The sequence below is a fragment of the Salmo salar genome, chromosome ssa28 (assembly GCF_905237065.1).
Source record: "Salmo salar chromosome ssa28, Ssal_v3.1, whole genome shotgun sequence".
Classification (NCBI taxonomy): domain Eukaryota; kingdom Metazoa; phylum Chordata; class Actinopteri; order Salmoniformes; family Salmonidae; genus Salmo; species Salmo salar.
Window position 1 is genome coordinate 642,714 of NC_059469.1, and position 20,461 is coordinate 663,174.

A 20,461-nucleotide genomic window follows, 5' to 3' on the forward strand; every position below is an offset into this window, starting at 1 on the left:
AATTGTTTCATGTTGCGTTTATATTTTTGTTGTACAATTCTCTTATCCAAACAGATTACTCATTTCTGTAGCACTTATCAATAGCTGTTATCAAGTTGTAAAATATAGTGCATGGAGAGAATAGTGTTATTTCCATCCACTTGGAACCGGTAGGTTTGCTAGACCTCATTCATGGTTTCCTCACATATAAAGGTGGTGGAATTATTAGGGAATTAAGTCAAGGTCAGAATATGGCATATCTGTAGACACACCTTCATTTATTCGATGTCTACCCAAACGCTATTCTCCTGCTTAAATTCAAGGTCAGAATACGCATAGAGAAAAGTGCAGAAAAAGGAATTACGTTCCATTTACGTGCTTAACTCGGGTCGGAATCTGGCCCTTAAAATTACCCAGAAAGACACACAGCTGTAATCGCTGCAAAAGGTGACTCTAACATGTATTGACTCAGGAGGTTGAATACTTCTCCAAATCAAGATATTCCACTTTGACATTAGATTTGTGTAGATCGTTGACAATAAATTACAATTAAATCCATTTATATCCCACTTTGTAACACAACAAAATTTGGAAAAAGTCAAGAGGTGTGAATACTTTCTGAAGGCACTGTACCTCTCACTTGTACCATTCATTGGTAATATCTTTAAAACAATAACTAACATCAATGTAATACTTATTTTTTTTAAAGGCACACTGGCTTGAGATCATGAAACAGTAAATTAACATTCATAAGTACAAGAATTCCAAAGTAGAATTAGGCTCTCCCCCTTGTAAAAAGTGCAAACAGAGGTAACCTATAAAAACAAGTGCAACAGCTAGGTTCATGTCAAAAGGAATGGTCTACTGTAACATGTTTTTTTTACATACAATAATTGAAGAAAGAAAAACACTGCATGAGAAATGCACCAGCAATCTGTTCCAGCATTTTCCAAACCACTTTTCCACAGTGGTTGAGAAGCACATTCTGAGACATCACTATGTTGATGTTGAGTTTTCAAAGACATTCTCCACAGTTGATATTAGGCTCGGTCATTCAGGACCTCCTCGAGTCTGAAATAAGAACTGGGCTCATCAAAGGTCTGTCTTCCTATGAGTCAACATACTGCTACATGCAGCAGTCATCATCGACGTGGCATGGGGGGAGGCTTCAGTGCAATCTTGTGGCTTGCTCCTCCTGAGGTCTGCTGAACACACAGGGATCAGTTAGACAGCCATCTTGAAACATGCCCTTCAATTCTGGTTTCATAAGGAATTACCAACAAAGTCATTTTTTTATTTGACTTTTGTGCTATGTCATGGTTTCAGGAGACAAAAGACATGACTACAATAAGTGTGTTAAATGAACACTTACTTGTGGGTATTTGCTGGGTACCTTTGGTGCTGTGGCCTTGACTGGTGGCACTGGGACAACATGCTTGATTTTCTAACAGAACAATATACACCAATTGATAATGAGTTCATGAGACTGTGTAGTTAATTGTTATACAGTTGTTATTAAATGTCAACATGTTATTAACTGTAATGGATGAAATGACTTACCGGTGTGCTACTCAGAGTCGGCAAAGGCTTTGATGGAGGTAGGGGTTTAGTCTGATAAAAAAATTGAATAAAGAAAATGTACAAGTTTGGTACGTCAGTATACAGTACGTTTCTAAGATTCCTGAGTTTAGTAACATGATATGTTTCAGTATTTCAATTGGCATAGCTCACCGGTTCAATGCAAGACTGTGGCAGCACTGCAGGCAAGCACTTTGATGGTTGTAAGACAAAATATTGCTCTCCGCTTAGTCTGCATTTATTTTCCTTTTCAAATCTCCTTAGTCTACTCAAAACATGTGTACTTTACTTTAGGCAGGCTATCTCTACAAGTTCAGCAGCTGTTTCAATTGTTGTTGATATTATTATATATTACATAGGAACTACATACAGTTGAAGTTTGCATAGACCTTAGCAAAATACATTTAAACTCAGTTTTTCACAATTCCTGACATTAAATCCTAGTAAAAATTCCCTGTCTTAGGTAAGTTAGGATCACCACTTTATTTTAAGAATGTGAAGTGTCAGAATAATAGTAGAGAGGATTTATTTCAGCTTTTATTTCTTTCATCACCTTCCCAGTGGGTCAGAAGTTTACATACACTCAATTAGTATTTGGTAGCATTGCCTTTAAATGGTTTAACTTGGGTCAAACATTTTGGGTAGCCTTCCACAAGCTTCCCACAATAAGTTGGGTGAATTTTGGCCCATTCCTCCTGACAGAGCTGGTGTAACTGAGTCAGTTTTGTAGGCCTCCTTGCTCACACACGCTGTTTCAGTTCTGCCCACCAATGTTCTATGGGATTGAGGTCAGGGCTTTGTACCACTCCAATACGTTGATTTTGTTGTACTTAAGCCATTTTGCCACAACTTTGAAGTATGCTTGGGGTCATTGTCCATTTGGAAGACCCATTTGCGACCAAGCTTTAACTTCCTGACTGATGTCTTGAGATGTTGCTTCAATATATCCAAATAATTTTCCTCCCTCATGATGCTATCTATTTTGTGAAGTGCACCAGTCCCTCCTGCAGCAAAGCACCCCCACAACATGATGCTGCCACCACCGTGCTTCACGGTTGGGATGGTTTTCTTCAGCGTGCAAGGCTCCCCCTTTTTCCTCTAAACATAACAATGGTCATTATGGCCAAACAGTTCTATTTTTGTTTCATCAGACCACAGGACATTTCTCCAAAAAGTACGATCTTTGTTCCCATGTGCAGTTGCAAACCGTAGTCTGGCTTTTTTATGGCGGTTTTGGAGCAGTGGCTTCATCCTTGCTGAGCGGAGTTTCAGGTTATGTCGATATAGGACTCGTTATACTGTGAATATAGATACGTTTGTACCAGTTTCCTCCAGCATCTTCACAAAGTCCTTTGCTGTTGTTCTGGGATTGATTTGCACTTTTCGCACCAAAGTACGTTAATCTCTAGGAGACAGAACGCGTCTCCTTCCTGAGCGGTATGACGGCTGCGTGGTCCCATGTTGTTTATACTTGCGTACTATTGTTTGTACAGATGAACGTGGTACCTTCAGGCGTTTGCTCCCAAGGATGAACAAGACTTGTGGAGGTCTACAATTATTTTTCTGAGGTCTTGGCTGATTTCTTTTGATTTTCCCATGATGTCAAGTAGAGGCAATGAGTTTGAAGGTAGGCCTTGAAATACATCCACAGGTACACCTCAAATGGACTCAAATGATGTCAATTAGCCTATCAGAAGCTTCTAAAGCCATGACATTTTCTGGAATTTTCCAAGCTGTTTAAAGGCACAGTCTACTTAGTGTATGTAAACTTCTGACCCACTGGAATTGTGATACAGTGAAATAATCTGTCTGCAAACAATTGTTGGAAAAATTACTTGTGTCATGCACAAAGTAGATGTCCTAACCGACTTGCCTAAGCTATAGTTTGTTAACAAGAAATTTGTGGAGTGGTTGAAAAACGAGTTTTAATGACTCCAACCTAAGTATGTAAACTTCCGACTTCAACTGTATATGTATGTTATGTGTAACATGATACTACTAGTGATTCCACATAATAGGCCTTTATCTATCTGCCTGGACTAGTGGTAATGTTAAGATAATGTTGTGCTCATGAAGCTCACCTGTGGAGGGGGCCTGGAAGGGACCACAGTGACAAACAGAGGGGTGCAGGCTTGTGTTGCAGATGACTCCATGAAGGTGGGTTGGCTGATTTGGGGGGGCTTGCTAAGAGAATTACCCTTCCCACTCCTCTCCTGGAACATTGGGTTCAACTGGCCCGGAGTAGAGTGGACTTTCCTTCAAATACAGATCAATACATAACACATCAATATGTTGATTGTGTACCAAATCATTTGAAATGACAACTGAAGAGGCATTCACAAAAAAATACAAATAATACGTTGGTGGAAAATAAACTCACCTTTTAGAAATGTAGTTCTCTCTCTTGTCCTTCTTGCAGCACATCAGTCCTGCAACCAGGAAAGTGAGCAGCAACAAGACAGCTATCGCTGCAGAGACACCAGCTACCACCCCAAACTGGTCTGCAAAACCAAAACATTACTAATCATTAAAAGATGTCCATTTTTATCAACTATTCAGGTTTACCTTTACAAAATGTAGCACATGATATGAAATACATAAACCACAATGCATGTCACAACAGAGTGAATGAGGCATACCTTGAGGCAAGTCTGAATACTTGACGTCACAGTAGGGTGGAGCCCAACCTGGGTTACAGTGGCACTGTCCCTTGTTGTTGCAAATCTAACAAAAGAGTGCGATGATTGTGATGACTATGTCCAAACAATTCGAGCGGAAGTTTACTAACAACTCAAAATCAACAATCAATGCACGCACCCCATTGTTGTGGCATTTTGATGAACAGTCCTCCATTTGACCATAGACTTTGACATCTTGGCATTTGTGATCGTAGCAAACCTATGGAAACAAAGATGAATTGTTCACTTCATTTGCACACCCATATGAATTCCAATAGGCCCTCTCGAGGGATGATTTGGAATTCAGAAACAGTCTTACCTCATTCATTCCACATTTGGTTCCTGTTGGGACCATGTCGAGGGCTCTTATCTTATCCTGGTCCACTGCTATGTTGCATGTTCCCCTCAATGTATAGGAGGCCTTCTGCCCAGTGATGGGATACTCATCCCCTCCCGAGCAAAATAGCGTTCCACATTTTATATTCCTAGGAGAAGAAAATAATATGGCAATGTGTTTCTTCACAACACAAACTTACGGAAGTCTTGTAATAGCTGTTTTCTATTATTTGTAAATTGCCTTGGAAGGGACATTGTGTGATGGGAAATGTCAGGAAATGGAAATGTCAAAACACAGGAAGTCAATGTGACAGATGGGAGTGGACATACTGTGGTGTGCAATGCGCAAAGCCATATTTGGTCCTTCCGCAGTGGGCTCCTTCAATGCCACCCAGGTTTAGATTAAAGCAAGAATCCGTGCCTACTTGTGCCGCTAGAAGATAAGAGAGATGACAGTTATGACTTTTTGGTTCCACAGGATATGACAGGAATTCTTACTGCAGATTATCATCATTGCACAAATCACAATATGATGTTTAACTTGCACTAACTGAAGGAGATTATATCTAGGCCTATTTTGTTTCTGGAAGGGTTCTGCTTTGTGTTAATGAAATAACGTCATACGGTTATGGATGGTTGCGCTGTGTCGTAACTAGTGTAGTGTAAATTAATAGATAATTGATAGATCCAGTTTTCCATTACGAGTGTAAGAAACATCATTGGCTATGTACTTAATGTATGTAAAGACAAGTACCTGGTCCCCACAGTCTCTTGCAGTGTTGCTGAAGTGTTGGGCATTGCCCATTGTAGCAGTACCCCTGACTATAGTTGCAAGGATTCCCGTTCATTTTAAAGGTATCTTCTGGGCAATGCTCTGAAGTTCCAGTGCAATACTCTGCCAGGTCACAATCACTGGAAGCTGTTCTACACAAACTGCTTGCCTGTTTAAGCTGAAGGTTGAATGGAGAACAAATAGTTCATTGGTTGAGTAAGTAACTTCATAACAGATTAATAACTAATACAGCTAACAAAAATGTCTGCTAAAAATCTGACATTACTACTACAGCAAAGTGTATGATTCTTGGTTAGATGCCAAGTTTGGTTCATACAGTACAGATTTTATTTGATGACTGACTAGGCCCGCTTCTTACAGTCCCCTGACTGTCATATTGAGGAAGGATATGGACAGTACAGTACAGGGAAACACAAGAGCATCAGTCTGTTTCCTGGTATTATTGCTAGTATCCCAACCCTGGTTTCTCAATCCACCCATCTGTTCTTTATGGAGCCGAACCCTACTTCTCTTATGGCTATGCTCTTTTTTATTGCTGGTGGTTATTAGTGGTTATTAGTTGTTGTTGGTTGGGTGTGTCTGTCCAAGTTGTGGTGAGCAGAGAGAGATCAGAGATGGACGTTACCAGCTGGTCTGAGTCATTCAATCATAGGTTTAATAAAGCACCCAGATTTGAATATGGCTTTACATAAAGATAAAAAATGCACGTACTTGGCAGTTTTCGCAGCATGTTCCATGGTCACAGCTGGATCCCTCAGTGAGGCGACAGGTTGTGGGGTCACAGCAGGGATTCTTACACTCCTATGAGGGACAAAAGACACACCAGTCCGAGACAAAAGACAAAATAACTATTTCATCTTACCACTCTCAAATGAATCATTTATAAAAGTCAGTCATCCAAAAAATGTCATTTACGGTGCAAAGCAGTCATGCATGTGTATATTTTGTCTCCCTTTCATAAGCGTTTGAAAATGTTTGTCATCCTTATAACAAAGCCAAACCTTTGATTGAGTCAGAGGAATAGTGTAAGACAATATAATCAATGGCAGTGTACATACAGTACCAGTCAAAAGTTTGGACACACCTACTCATTCAAGGGTTTTAGATTTTTCAAAGTAGCCACCCTTTGCCTTGATGACATCTTTGCACAGTCTTGGCATTCTCTCAACCAGCTTCATGAGGAATGCTTTTCCAACAGTCTTGAAGGAGTTCCCACATATGCTGAGCACTTGTTGGCTGCTTTTCCTTAACTCTGCGGTCCAACTCATCCCAAACCATCTCAATTGGGTTGAGGTCGGGTGACTGTGGAGGCCAGGTCCTCTGATGCAGCACTCCATCACTCTCCTTGGTCAAATAGCCCTTACACAGCCTGGAGGTGTGTTGGGTCATTGTCCTGTTAAAAAAACAAATGATAGTCCCACTAAGTACAAACCAGATGGGATGGCGTATGCTGCTGAGTGTTGTGGTAGCCATGCTGGTTAAGTGTGCCTTGAATTGTAAATACATCACAGACAGAGTCACTAGCAAAGCACCCCCACACCTCCTCCATGCTTCACGGTGGGAACCACACATGCAGAGATCATTCGTTCACCTACTCTGCATCTCACAAAGACACGGCGGTTGTAAGCAAAAATCTCAAATTTGGACTCATCAGACCAAAGGACAGATTTCAACCGGTCTAATGTCCATTGCTCGCGTTTCTTGTCCCAAGCAAATCTCTTCTTCTTATTGGTGTCCTTAGGTAGTGGTTTCTTTGAAGCAATTGGACCATGAAGGCCTGATTCACGCAGTCTCCTCTGAAAAGTTGATGTTGAGATGTGTATGTTACTTGAACTCTGAAGCATTTATTTGGGCTGCAATCTGAGGTGGAGTTAACTCTAATGAACTTATCCTCTGCAGCAGAAGTAACTCTGGGTCTTCCTTTCCTGTGGCGGTCCTCATGAGAGCCAGGTTCATCATAGCGCTTGATGGTTTTTGCAACTGCACTTGAAGAAACTTTAAAAGTCCTTGACATTTTCTGGATTGATTGACCATGTCTTAAAGTAATGATGGACTGTCGTTTCTCTTTGCTTATTTGACTTGGTCTTTTACTAAATAGGGCTATCTTTTGTATACCACCCCTACCTTGTCACAACACAACTGATGTCTCAAACGCATTACGAAGGAAAGAAATTGCACAAATTAACTTTTAACAAGGCACACCTGTTAATTGAAATGCATTCCAGGTGACTACCTCGTGAAGCTGGTTGAGAGAATGCCAAGAGTGTGCAAAGCTGTGTTCAAGGCGAAGGGGTGGCTACTTTGAAGAATCTCAAATAAAATATATTTTGTATTTTTTTAACACTTTTTTTGGTTACTACATGATTCCATATGTGTTATTTCATAGTTTTGATGTCTTGACTAATATTCTACAATGTAGAAAATAGTATAAATAAAGAAGAACCCTGCAATGAGTAGGTGTGTCCAAACTTTTGACTGGTACTGTACATGGAGCCTGACTAACCTCCACAGTTCCACAGTCACACTCCTCTCCAGGGTCCAGGAAGGCATTGCCACAGGCTGGCCCCACATACAGCCTGTCAGAGCCGGGTGTGTCCAGCAGACAGCTGGGATTGGCTCTCTCCAGGAAGTCACTCAGCTGCTCCTGACTGCAGCCACTGAACAGCTCTGGGTACACTGACCTGAAGGTGTGGGAATTATGGCTCACTTTAGAATGACTAACATAATAACATAGGAAATGCCTCAATGTGTCAATGTGTGAGTAATTGTGTAATGTATGAGTGTTTTTGTCTTTACCTGAGCCGATCTGCCATGACACAGTTGTCGTTGTACAGCGATGTCCCACAGGTGCAGCCTGAAGTATCATGGGACATGCCCAGGTTGTGGCCCATCTCATGAGCGATGGTCGAGGCAATGCCAATTGGGTTTCTATTGTGGTCCTGGTTGACTGCACCTGAACTTCCAGTGCACATGGCAAGTTTATTTGCCAGTCCGACAGTATCGCCCAAGAAATCTTTACCACTGTTAAAAACAACAACAAAATGTTGGGGAAAAGCTTTAGAACTGTGATTAGCTTTGCAGACCGCACAAAATGAGACATTTGTCCATCGTTCCAATTTTATACATTAAAAACCACATTTTATATTTACATTTTCTACAGTACATAATATCAAACAATGTCATGGAAAAATTGTGATTAATTGCAATCCAGTTCCTTTCATCAACACAAAAAATAAAGATAAGGCTTATTACTCACGTGACAAACTGGGCATTGTCATGCTTTACCCTCTTTAGAAGGTCGTCTTGACGCCACTGGAGAAACCTATCCAGGGTGTTCTCAGGACTGGCTGTGACGTCAATGTGATCCCTGGTAGTCCACATCTCCAACCCCACCAGCATGACCCGGATGTTCAATGGCCGATACAACTAGGAAGCAGAGATGGCGATCTTTTCAATAACTCCTTCGTGAATATAAGATACACGTACTAGAGCTAGGTGGGAAAACTCCTGGCCCTAAACCCGGATTATAAACCGTAAGCGATTCAACAAAGCATCCTAAGAACCTAGAATTAGAGCCTGGACCTGGTCAGGTAAATCTCCTGGCCCTAACTATGCTTATGCAGCCATTCACATACAAACATACAAAATGACACACAAGTAGAGGACTTCCTTGAAAAGGTACCTTATCAACATGATTGGCAATTTCCAGCATCCGAGCTTTCGTTTCGCTTCCAAATATTTTGTACTGAAAAAAAATAAAAATACATATACTGAACAAAAATATAAATGCAACATGCAACCATTTACCTGAGTTAAGGTTCATATAAGGAAATCAGTCAATTGAAATAAATTCAGTAGGCCCTAATCAATGGCTTTCACATGACTGGGCAGCGGCACAGCCATGGGTGGGCCTGGGAGGGCACAGGCCCACCCACAAAAGAGCTTTATCACAGACAGAAATACTCCTCAGTTTCATCAGCTGTCCTGGTGACTGGTTTCAGACGATCCTGCAGGTGAAGAAGCCGGATGTGGAGGTCCTGGACTAGCATGGTTACACATGGTCTGCTGTTGTGAGGCCAGTTGGATGTACTGCCAAATTCTCTAAAACAACGTTGGAGCGGCTTATGGTAGAGAAATGAACCTTAAATTCTCTGGCATCAGCTCCGCTGGACATTCCTGCAGTCAGCGTGCCAATTGCACGCTCCCTCAAAACTTGAGACATCTGTGGCATTGTATTGTGTGACAAAACCTCCCATTTTAGAGTGGCCTTTTATTGTCCCCAACACAAAGTGCACCTGGTGTAATGATCGTGCTGTTTAAATCAGCTTCTTGATATGCCATGTGGATGGATTATCTTGGCAAAGGAGAAATGCTCACTAACAGGGATGTAAATCACTTTGTGCACAACATTTGAGGGAAATAAGCTTTTTGTGCGAATGGAACATTTCAAACTATAAAATCAATGTTAATACATAATATACCTCTGTGTAGTCAGCCACCAGATACATCTCCACAAATCTTTGAGGTCCAGTGATGGGTTTACTTTTCTAAAAAAAAAAAAAAAAAAAAAGGGAGGTAATCAACATTGGACTCTCCTTACAAGATAAATACAACTAGTAGAAAACATGAACCCTGATCACTATCTTTGGATGTGTATTGTTGCAACTAAGTAACAAAAGGAAGCAGTAGTAAGTAACTGCATACCCAGCCTTTGGACTTGAAGAGGCCTGAGAGTCTGGGGGCTGGGCCCTTGTCATGGTCATAGACCATGCTGTCGTTGGAGTGACCACAGCTGGCCTCGTTGGCTCTGAGGTGCTCCTGCCTGTACAGAGCATGCTCCCCATCGGCAGAGTCTCCTAAAGGCTCAATCAAGTAGACCTTCTGCTCAGCCCTCACAAAGCCACTGGGAAGACACATCAGTGAGCGGTTTACTGAGTGTTGAATTGCAAGGCACGGACAATCAGTTTCTCCCCAATTCAAATAGCATTGTTACTCCAATGATATGATATAGTATGAATAATCAACATCAAAAGGCAGTAAGCTATTCAGTATAGCAACTCTAATCATTGTCTTGTAGGTGAAATGTCAGCAGAGGCTACGTCATAAAAGACGGGTACATTTCTAAATGTCTAAGACCGCTTTCAAAAATAATTTCAACCACAAATTTCTCAGTGATTTGAATTACACATATGTGGAAATGTAGCAATGTTGAATTTCTCAAACGAGAAGTTTTATTTCCTGAGAAATGTAATGATCGCGAACTAGTTCAGAAAGTTCAGAAACTGCCGATAGAAAACAGGAAATATGCAGAAATACACACTTACCTAATGCCAGAACAGATTCCAACACTAACAGATGAATCCTCAATGCCTTGAATATGACCATGATAATAGCAGTGGTCCTAAAGGAAGATGAAATTAGTAAAAATATTGGTTTTGAGCTTCTCTTGAAATACTGTACACATTAAATGTGTACAGCATGCAATGAAACAAAACAAAGTGACACAAATCTAGGCTATTATATTTAACGGCTCAGATACCTCATAATTTGGAAACGTTGTCACCCGCTTTCCATCTTCAGAATAGTGCGTTTCAGTGAAATGCCTCCCAATAAGTTGCCTATGAAAAGAACAATTAAAATAACTCCTACTAAACTTGCTACCAAAACACATCTAGTAATTAATGGATGGTTAAAAACTATGTACCTATTTTTGTCAAGATGAATTGTGTGGTTCTCTCCAGAAATGGTTAATACATATTGTAGCCCATCAGGATAAACCTATAGGTAAGATGTTGTTAGTTGTCAACAATGAAACGCTGTTCTCCTCTTTATGACATCCCCCCCTGTATTTCCCTAATTTACAGGAACCACTGTTACATAATTATAGAGAAAAGATAACGGGATGTAAGCACCTGGTTTGAGAAAATGTTTCTTTTGACCCGACCAGTCAGTCTCAGAGGTCGGACGACATCGTAGCGCTCCACATGATCTAATGTCCGTGCGCCCTTGGCCAGTACAACTAAAAGAACAGACATCCAGACCTATTATAACGTTTATCTATTTCTTATAGTAATTGCTATTAATTTAAAGTCTAGACATTGATCATATGACGAGCATCATACGAGTTATAATCATTGCAATGTTATATATAATGTCTAAATGCGTTATCCTAACAGATGCGCTAATTAGGTAGCCTTACTGTCCTTACAAATACAGTACTGAACAGCAAAATACACCTTTTTGTATTTCATCCAATTGTTCATAATAAGCCCATTATTTTATATAAAAAAACTTCAGATAGTACATATTAAACCATAAATATATATGTTCAACTTACCACAATAGGTGATGCATAACAGGAATATATAGAGAGTGTATCGCATGGCTGGAGCGTAATATCCCTGAGTTTCACAAGTGTGCTGTATTGCACGGATACTGAACACAGACATTAAGAAGCTCTGTAAGGTACCAGTCCCGCCTCTCCGTTATGTAGCCTACGTTATCAGCAAAGGGCAGCCGTTGCGCGTAGCAATCATGACATCACATATTACCGGAAAACCGGTCCAGATTATTAATACTGTTTACTGTTACCTAGGAATGGTTGAATTCTGTAAGCAAAGATCACAAAGAGAATGGTTGGGGACATTAAATATATTTTTTATTGTACAATAAAACATTATTCATGAGGTAAAAAATAAGTTACCCATATAGAGGTTCAGGTTTTCTTTAACTTCTTCTGAGAGAAATTCATACAGTTCATGGTTATTTAATCCTATGCCAATATAAAAGGTAAAGGGGAAAACACCATATAGCCGTTTTAAAAACACATCAAATCTATGGTGATAGTTTCTTGAATCAAACACTAAACAGCTTTATGTTTGACAGCTTTATGTTTGATGTGGAGAGGAATGTCGTCTTTGAAGTTGGTTATTATATGGGCATGAGTAGGAGAAATAAATACTTATAGAGTGGGTGACCATCATGAACACTCACATAAAACAGTGCTATGCAGCAGCCTTCTGACTTCTCTCTATAGCCATCCTCTCAAGGCGCTCTGTGTAGAACCCGTTGAAATCCAACCTATGGAATCAAGTTCAAAGCAGTTTTTACTAGGATTGTAACTATAGCTAAGCCTATTCATTTAAGCAACTAACTAGGATCTATAGACCAGGGGTTCCCAACTCAGGTCCTGGGCCCTTTTCCCCCAAAAGCATCTTAAAGGAAAAAACTAACAAAAAAATTGCTTCATATTCATCAGCTCCAGCACCATCCCAATATCAACATATGTGAAAATGTGTTTTTCCAATGGCATCAACCAATTATTAGACAATTAGTAGGCAATGCCTACACATAATTGGTTAGAATCACACAATGCACACTGATGAGGTCAAGTTTCTTATATCGGCTGAAAGCTTAAATTATTGTTAATATAACTGCACTGTCCAATTTACAGTAGCTATTACTGCGAAAAAATGCCATGCTATTGTTTGAGGAGAGCTCCTAAGAACAAAACACTTTTTTCCCACCGCAATAGGTTTGATAAATTCACCTCTGAAGGTGAAATGTGTACATACATTCTGAAATCTTGCTCTGATTTATTATCCAAAGGGTCCCAGAGATAACATGAAGTGTTGTTTTGTTAGATAAAATCCTTTTTCATATCCTAAAAAGGTCCATATAGTATGCACAATTGATTTTGTATTTCCACTTGTTCAATTTGCCAAGAAAGGAATCTGTGAAAATCTAACCCTAAATGTTGTTTCAACCAGTCAAATCACGTTTGTATGTATTCCTCAGAGATCCTAGAACGTAACCAGACTTCACTATATCATTAGGGGTGTAGTATATACTATAGGACACCAAATTTGGTCAGAGAGAGATGCCTTCATGACGCGGGCGGTCTTCACTTGATCTACTCTAACTTTGTCAAATAAGCACCAATCGGGTGCTAGCTAGATAGCCAATGAGCTGGGCTTTACGGGGTATCCGGACACCCTGTATGTGTCGCAAAATGTAGCTGCTAACCTTGTGCGACAGCATGCCTTTTCCTTTTGGACAAAAATAAGAATATTCAGACTTATGAATTTATGAAAACTGGTTGTTTTGCAAATGTTGAACTTATAATATGGCTACTAATACTGGAAAAGCTAAATCAAAGTCCAAGTATACAGATTTGATGATATTCTTGGAGAAAAATGTAAATATGAATGCAAATGTCTCCTTCACGATTTGCCCAAACGTACCTGGGTGACTTCACACTAAATGTCATGTAGGTCGCTCATACTTCAAGAAACTTTGCACATACACTGCTGCCATCTTGTGGACACCATCGAAATTACAACCAGAGTGATGTCTAGAAGTGGGACCTTTCTGTTGCATTTCAAAGATTGTGGTAGAATAAAAAATAAAAAAAACGTTGGTTTCTTCTTTGTATTTTCTTCTACCAGATCTATTGTGTTATATTCTCCTACATTCAATTCACATTTCCACAAACTTCAAAGTGTTCCCTTTCAAATGGTACCAAGATTATGCATATCCTTGCTTCAGAGCCTGAGCTACAGGCAGTTAGATTTAGGTATGTCATTTCAGGCGAAAATTTTAAAAGAAGTTTTAAAGGGAAATTTAAAATAAATGTCACTTCATATTCATCATCTCCAGCACCATCCCAATATCAACATATGTGAAAATAAGTGTTTCCAATAGCAACAATAATTGGTTAGAATCACACTATGCACACCGATGAGGTCATTGGAAACACTTCTGTTCCTCTACCTTTTTTACTACAAAACACAGAAACACTGCCATTTTCACATATGTTGATGTTGGGGTGGTGCTGGAGATGATGAATATGAAGTTGGAACATTTAGACATTTCCCTTTAAGGCTAAGTTCATCGTTAGAACAGTCGTAGGAGCATCGTTAAATCTCAGAGCTGTTTCCCAAAACCATACAGTAGTTGTTAAAAGTTGCACTTGAAAAAGCTCGTAATCTATCGGCTGCCTCAGATCACTCGTAGAACAGCTTAGTGAATCGTTAGTTGCTTTTTTGCCCTCCCAAGTTACTTTACAAACAGAAGATCTCTGCTAAACATAGAATCACATGGTTTATCAGTCTTACAATAACTTCAGAACAAAGTAGACGACAAATACAAAGTTGCCAACGTCTTTGCAATTTCTACAAACAAGCAAAGTATATTGAAATCAAAACTGAGATGACTGCATTAAAATAAACAGTAAGCTATAGGCCTATTTCAATCATACTGAAATACATTTCATGTTCAATCAATTGAGTTCTATTGTGCTACTTGTAGGCTACATATTTCATGATGAGTAGTCTAACGTGCGCAACTATGTGCTAAATCTGTGATTTTAAGCATTAGAATAAGCAGCGTGAACGTTTGCAGCCGTAGGTGGTAATAATCTCTCTAGGAAATGATCCATCATCAGTATTATGAAATAATTCTAATGTTAAGGAAAGATTTGTATGGAGAAAGCTGATCCGAGAGCAGCGCTTCCTTTCTTTCGATCCTATCAGTATCGACACATGCTCCAACAACACACTTAGTGACCGTTCTCTTGGCATGCTGTTTTGGAAAAGGCATGTTACATCTTCGACCGTTGTAGGAAAGATGCATTGTTAACACTCGTAAGTCTAAGTTCCATTGATATCAGGAAACCAGGCCCTGGCGAGGTATAGGGTATGCAGGATTTATTTCCAGTCCAGCACTAACACATCCTTTTCAAATAACCAACTTATCACAGTCTTCAGTCTAGACCTTGATCAGTTGAATCATCCCTCCAGTACCAGAGTTGTAGACAGACCTTGGCCCAGTTTCCCAAAAGCATCTTAAGGCTAAGTTCATCGTAAGAACCTTCGTAGGAGCATAGTTAAATCTCCAAGCTGTTTCCCAAAACCATTGTTACTAAAGTTGCACTTGAAAACAGTCGTTATTTACCGACTGCCTTAGACCACTCGTAGAACAGCAATTGCATCGTTGGATAGTTTTTTTGCCCTTCCACGTCAGTTTATACACAGATCTCCGCTGAACATAGAAGACATTCATCTGTCTGTCTCACTGTGACCGCTGACAACTTCAGAACGAAGTTTACTACAAATAAAAAGTTGCCAATGTCTTTGCAATTGTTACAAACAAGCGAAGGATAAAATTATGCTTCAAATGAAAACCAAGATGACTGTATTAAAAGATAAATACAGTAGGCTATATAAGCCTATATATACTGCTCAAAAAAATAAAGGGAACACTTAAACCACACATCCTAGATCTGAATGAAAGAAATAATCTTATTAAATACTTTTTTCTTTACATAGTTGAATGTGCTGACAACAAAATCACACAAAAATAATCAATGGAAATCCTATTTATCAACGCATGGAGGTCTGGATTTGGAGTCACACTCAAAATTAAAGTGGAAAACCACACTACAGGCTGATCCAACTTTGATGTAATGTCCTTAAAACAAGTCAAAATGAGGCTCAGTAGTGTGTGTGGCCTCCATGTGCCTGTATGACCTCCCTACAACGCCTGGGCATGCTCCTGATGAGGTGGCGGATGGTCTCCTGAGGGATCTCCTCCCAGACCTGGACTAAAGCATCCGCCAACTCCTGGACAGTCTGTGGTGCAACGTGGCGTTGGTGGATGGAGCGAGACATGATGTCCCAGATGTGCTCAATTGGATTCAGGTCTGGGGAACGGGCGGGCCAGTCCATAGCATCAATGCCTTCCTCTTGCAGGAACTGCTGACACACTCCAGCCACATGAGGTCTAGCATTGTCTTGCATTAGGAGGAACCCAGGGCCAACCGCACCAGCATATGGTCTCACAAGGGGTCTGAGGATCTCATCTCGGTACCTAATGGCAGTCAGGCTACCTCTGGCGAGCACATGGAGGGCTGTGCGGCCCCCCAAAGAAATGCCACCCCACACCATGACTGACCCACCGCCAAACCGGTCATGCTGGAGGATGTTGCAGGCAGCAGAACGTTCTCCACGGTGTCTCCAGACTCTGTCACGTCTGTCACATGTGCTCAGTGTGAACCTGCTTTCATCTGTGAAGAGCACAGGGCGCCAGTGGCGAATTTGCCAATCTTGGTGTTCTCTGGCAAATGCCAAACGTCCTGCAAGGTGTTGGGCTGTAAGCACAACCCCCACCTGTGGACGTCGAGCCCTCATACCACCCTCATTGAGTCTGTTTCTGACCGTTTGAGCAGACACATGCACATTTGTGGCCTGCTGGAGGTCATTTTGTAGGGCTCTGGCAGTGCTTTTCCTGCTCCTCCTTGCACAAAGGCGGAGGTAGCGGTCCTGCTGCTGGGTTGTTGCCCTCCTACGGCCTCCTCCACGTCTCCTGATGTACTGGCCTGTCTCCTGGTAGCGCCTCCATGCTCTGGACACTACGCTGACAGACACAGCAAACCTTCTTGCCACAGCTCGCATTGATGTGCCATCAATGAGCTGCACTACCTGAGCCACTTGTGTAGGGTTGAGCTGCACTACCTGAGCTGCACTACCTGAGCCACTTGTGTGGGTTGTAGACTCCGTCTCATGCTACCACTAGAGTGAAAGCACCGCCAGCATTCAAAAGTGACCAAAACATCAGCCAGGAAGCATAGGAACTGAGAAGTGGTCTGTGGTCCCCACCTGCAGAACCACTCCTTTATTGGGGGTGTCTTGCTAATTGCCTATAATTTCCACCTGTTGTCTATTCCATTTGCACAACAGCATGTGAAATGTATTGTCAATCAGTGTTGCTTCCTAAGTGGACAGTTTGATTTCACAGAAGTGTGATTGACTTGGAGTTACATTGTGTTGTTTAAGTGTTCCCTTTATTTTTTTGAGCAGTGTATTTAAATCAATTTCATGTTCATAATTGTAGGCTACTGCCTGTCATTTTTGCCTTAATGTATTTCTTGATGTACCAAATCTACGATTCAGGGCATTATTATAGGGTAGGCTAAGCATTACAATAAGCCGCCTCAATATTTGCAGCCAGATGGGTGATAATATATCTCTAGGAGCTGATCTGTCGTCAGTAGTGTGGAATAATTATAAATGTTAAGGTAAGACGTGAATGGAGAAAGCTGATCCGAGCGCAGCGACGCCTTTCTTTCGATCCCATCAGTATCGACACATGCTCCAACGACGCACTTAGTGAAAGTTCTCTCTGTGTGGTGTTTTTGCGAAACGCATGTTACATCTTCGGCCAAAACACGTGTAAGTCTAGATTCCATCGCTATCGGAAACCGTGCGCTGTGCAGTAGTAGACCCACCTGTAGATGATGTTAATCATGCTGTGCTCACAGTCGTTGGTGCTGTAGACGCTGAGCTTGTCCAGCAGGTCCAGGAGCAGTGTACTGAAGTTGCTGTCGAACTTGCTGACAGTGGCTTCGAAGCCTGCGTCTGACTGCAGGGCGTCCACGTGCTCCGCTAGGAACTGACGACGTGGGAAACCACATAGGTAAGACACTTGCTGATTGGGGAATAGCATAGCATATCACATCATCAATCATAGTACATTTGATAGATAGCATTTCTATTCTGTCTCAAATACTAATTGCCATCATTACAATACTACTGTATTTGGTTGTTGTTCTATATAACACTCATGTAAAACACAGATTTTCATACATGTTTAACCTTTGAAAACACTGCTACAAGTTGGTTAGTGAGTATCTTCTGTAAATGAGTGAGTATGTGTGTAGTTACCTTGGAGGTGAGCCTCTTCTTCTCTTGCTCCTCGGTGCGTTCGCTCTGGGTGGGAGGACCCTCCATGGTGCCATGCTCCAGAGACAGCCGGTTCATCTCCCGGTCCAGCTTCATGCTCTGAGTGAAGCACTACACCAGGAAATACAATGTATTCAGACCCCTTGACTTTTTCCACATTTTGTTACGTTACAGCCTGATTCTAAAATTTCTAAAATAATTTTTTCCACCCTCATCAATCTACACACAATACCCGATTATGACAAAGCAAAAACAGGTTTTTAGAATTTTTTTGCAAATGTATTAACAAAAAAACCTGAAATATCACATTTACATACATTTACATTTACAAATTCCAGACTATAAGCCGCAACCTTTTTCCCAGGCTTTGAACCTCGCAGCTTAAACAATGACGCGGCTAATATATGGATTTTTCCCGCTTTCAATTTTTTTTCTAAAAAAAAACACATTCTGTGACGTGCTCAGTTTTTTGGCGGCATGAAGCTTTCATTAGACCAATGAAATTGCTGAACGGGTTAAGGTCAAACAACTTTTTTGTTTACTGTTTAGATTAAATCGAGCGCTCTCAAACTTCCCATCATTCTGATTACGGTAGTCATTTTGTCACCCTCATCATGGCAAAGACACTGAGAAATGCATATGATGCAGCTTTCAAGTTGAAGGCGATTGATCTGGCTGTTGGAAAAGGAAATAGAGCTGCTGCACGGGAGCTTGGTCTTAATGAGTCGATGATAAGATGTTGGAAACAGCAGCGTGAGGAATTGACTCTGTGCAAAAAGACAACTAAAGCTTACTGCTAATTTTTTGTTACAAGCCGTGTTTCGTTAAAGCATATTTATTTTTGTTACAAGCCGTGTTTCGTTAAAGCCTGTGTAAAGTTCATTTGTTTCAATGTACCGGTAGGCACCTGCGGCTTATAGACATGTGCGGCTTATGTTCAAAATATATATATTTTTTTAATTCAGTGGGTGTGGCTTATATTCAGGTGCGCTTAATAGTCCGGAAATTACGGTAAGTATTCATACCCTTCTTCACTCAGTACTTTGTTGAAGCACCTTTGGCAGCGATTACAGCCTCGAGTCTTCTTGGGTATGATGCTACAAGCTTGGCACACTGGTGTTTGGGGAGTTTCTCCCATTGTTCTCTGCAGATCCTCTCAAGCTCTGTCAGGTTGGATGGGGAGCGTCACTGCATAGCTATTTTCAGGTCTCTCCAGAGACGTTTGATCGGGTTCAAGTCCGGGCTCTGGCTGGGCCACTCAAGGACATTCAGAGACTTGTCCCAACAAGTGAAGGTTCACCTGATGGAAGGTGAACCTTCGCCCCAGTCTAAGGTCCTGAGTGCTCTGGAGCAGGTTTTCATCAAGCATCTCTCTGTACTTTGCTCCGTTAATCTTTCCGTCGATCTTAAATAGTCTCCCAGTCCCTGCTGCTGAAAAACATCCCCACAGCATGATGCTGCCACCACCATGCTTCACCATAGGGATGGTGCCAGGTTTCTTCCAAACGTGACACTTGGCACTCAGGCCAAAGAGTTCAATCTTGGTTTCATCAGACAAGAGAATCTGGTTCATCATGGTCTGAGAGTCCTTTAGGTGCCTCTTGGCAACTCCAAGCAGGCTGTCATGTGCCTTTTACTGAGGAGTGGCTTCCGTCTGCCACTCTACCATAAAGGCCTCATTGGTGGAGTGCTGCAGAGATGGTTGTCCTTCTGGAAGGTTCTCCCAACTCCACAGAGGAACTCTGGAGCTCTGTCATAGTGACCATTGGGTTCTTGGTCACCTCCCTGACCAAGGCCCTTCTCCACCTATTGCTCAGTTTGGCCAGGCAGCCAGCTCTAGGAAGTCTTGGTGATTCAAAACTTCTTCCATTTAAGAATGATGGAGGCCACTGTGTTCTTGGGGACCTTCAATGCTGCAGACATTTGTTGGTACCCTTCCCCAGATCTGTGCCTCAACATAATCCTGTGTCGGAGCTCTATGGACAATTCCTTCAACCTCTTGGCTTGGTTTTTGCTCTGACATGCACTGTCAACTGTGGGACCTTATATAGACAGGTGTGTGCCTTTCCAAATCATGCCCAATCAATGGAATTTACCACAGGTTGACTTCCAAGTTGTAGATACATCAAGGATGATCGACAGAAACAGGATGCACCTGACCTCAATTTCGAATTATCATAGCAAAGGGTCTGAATACTTATGTAAATAAGGTACTTCTGTTTTGTTATTTTTAATAAATGAGCAAAAATTTCCAATAACCTGTTTTCGCTTTGTCATTATGGGGTATTGTGTGTAGATTGATGAGGAAAACAATGAATTTAATCAATATTAGAATAAGTCTGTAACTTAACAAAATG

The 20,461-nt window shown here is 41.2% G+C and overlaps 1 protein-coding gene across 4 annotated transcripts in view; it reads right to left on the reverse strand.

Annotated features, from left to right (window-relative positions):
* Positions 1 to 223: 223 nt before the first annotated feature.
* LOC106589265 (gamma-tubulin complex component 2) overlaps positions 224 to 20,461 on the reverse strand; it is a 31,984-nt gene continuing 11,746 nt past the window's right edge. For 2 of the 4 annotated variants that reach the window (XM_014178993.2, XM_014178994.2), the window contains exons 16-20: positions 18,087 to 18,215; positions 17,651 to 17,814; positions 11,702 to 12,444; positions 11,277 to 11,383; positions 11,080 to 11,142 (exon numbers count right to left, since the gene is read on the reverse strand). In XM_014178993.2, the coding sequence (XP_014034468.1) occupies positions 12,369 to 12,444; positions 17,651 to 17,814; positions 18,087 to 18,215 (369 nt within the window). In that variant the 3' untranslated portion in view covers positions 11,080 to 11,142; positions 11,277 to 11,383; positions 11,702 to 12,368. Of the gene's footprint in view, positions 1,185 to 1,351; positions 1,424 to 1,539; positions 1,591 to 3,638; positions 3,814 to 3,937; positions 4,059 to 4,196; positions 4,282 to 4,374; positions 4,456 to 4,554; positions 4,721 to 4,901; positions 5,005 to 5,325; positions 5,522 to 6,075; positions 6,166 to 7,867; positions 8,046 to 8,160; positions 8,386 to 8,620; positions 8,791 to 9,046; positions 9,110 to 9,845; positions 9,912 to 10,068; positions 10,268 to 10,688; positions 10,766 to 10,903; positions 10,983 to 11,068; positions 11,143 to 11,276; positions 11,384 to 11,701; positions 12,445 to 17,650; positions 17,815 to 18,086; positions 18,216 to 20,461 lie in introns of those variants that run through there. The other 2 variants (XM_014178996.2, XM_014178995.2) reach the window with 2 other exon arrangements.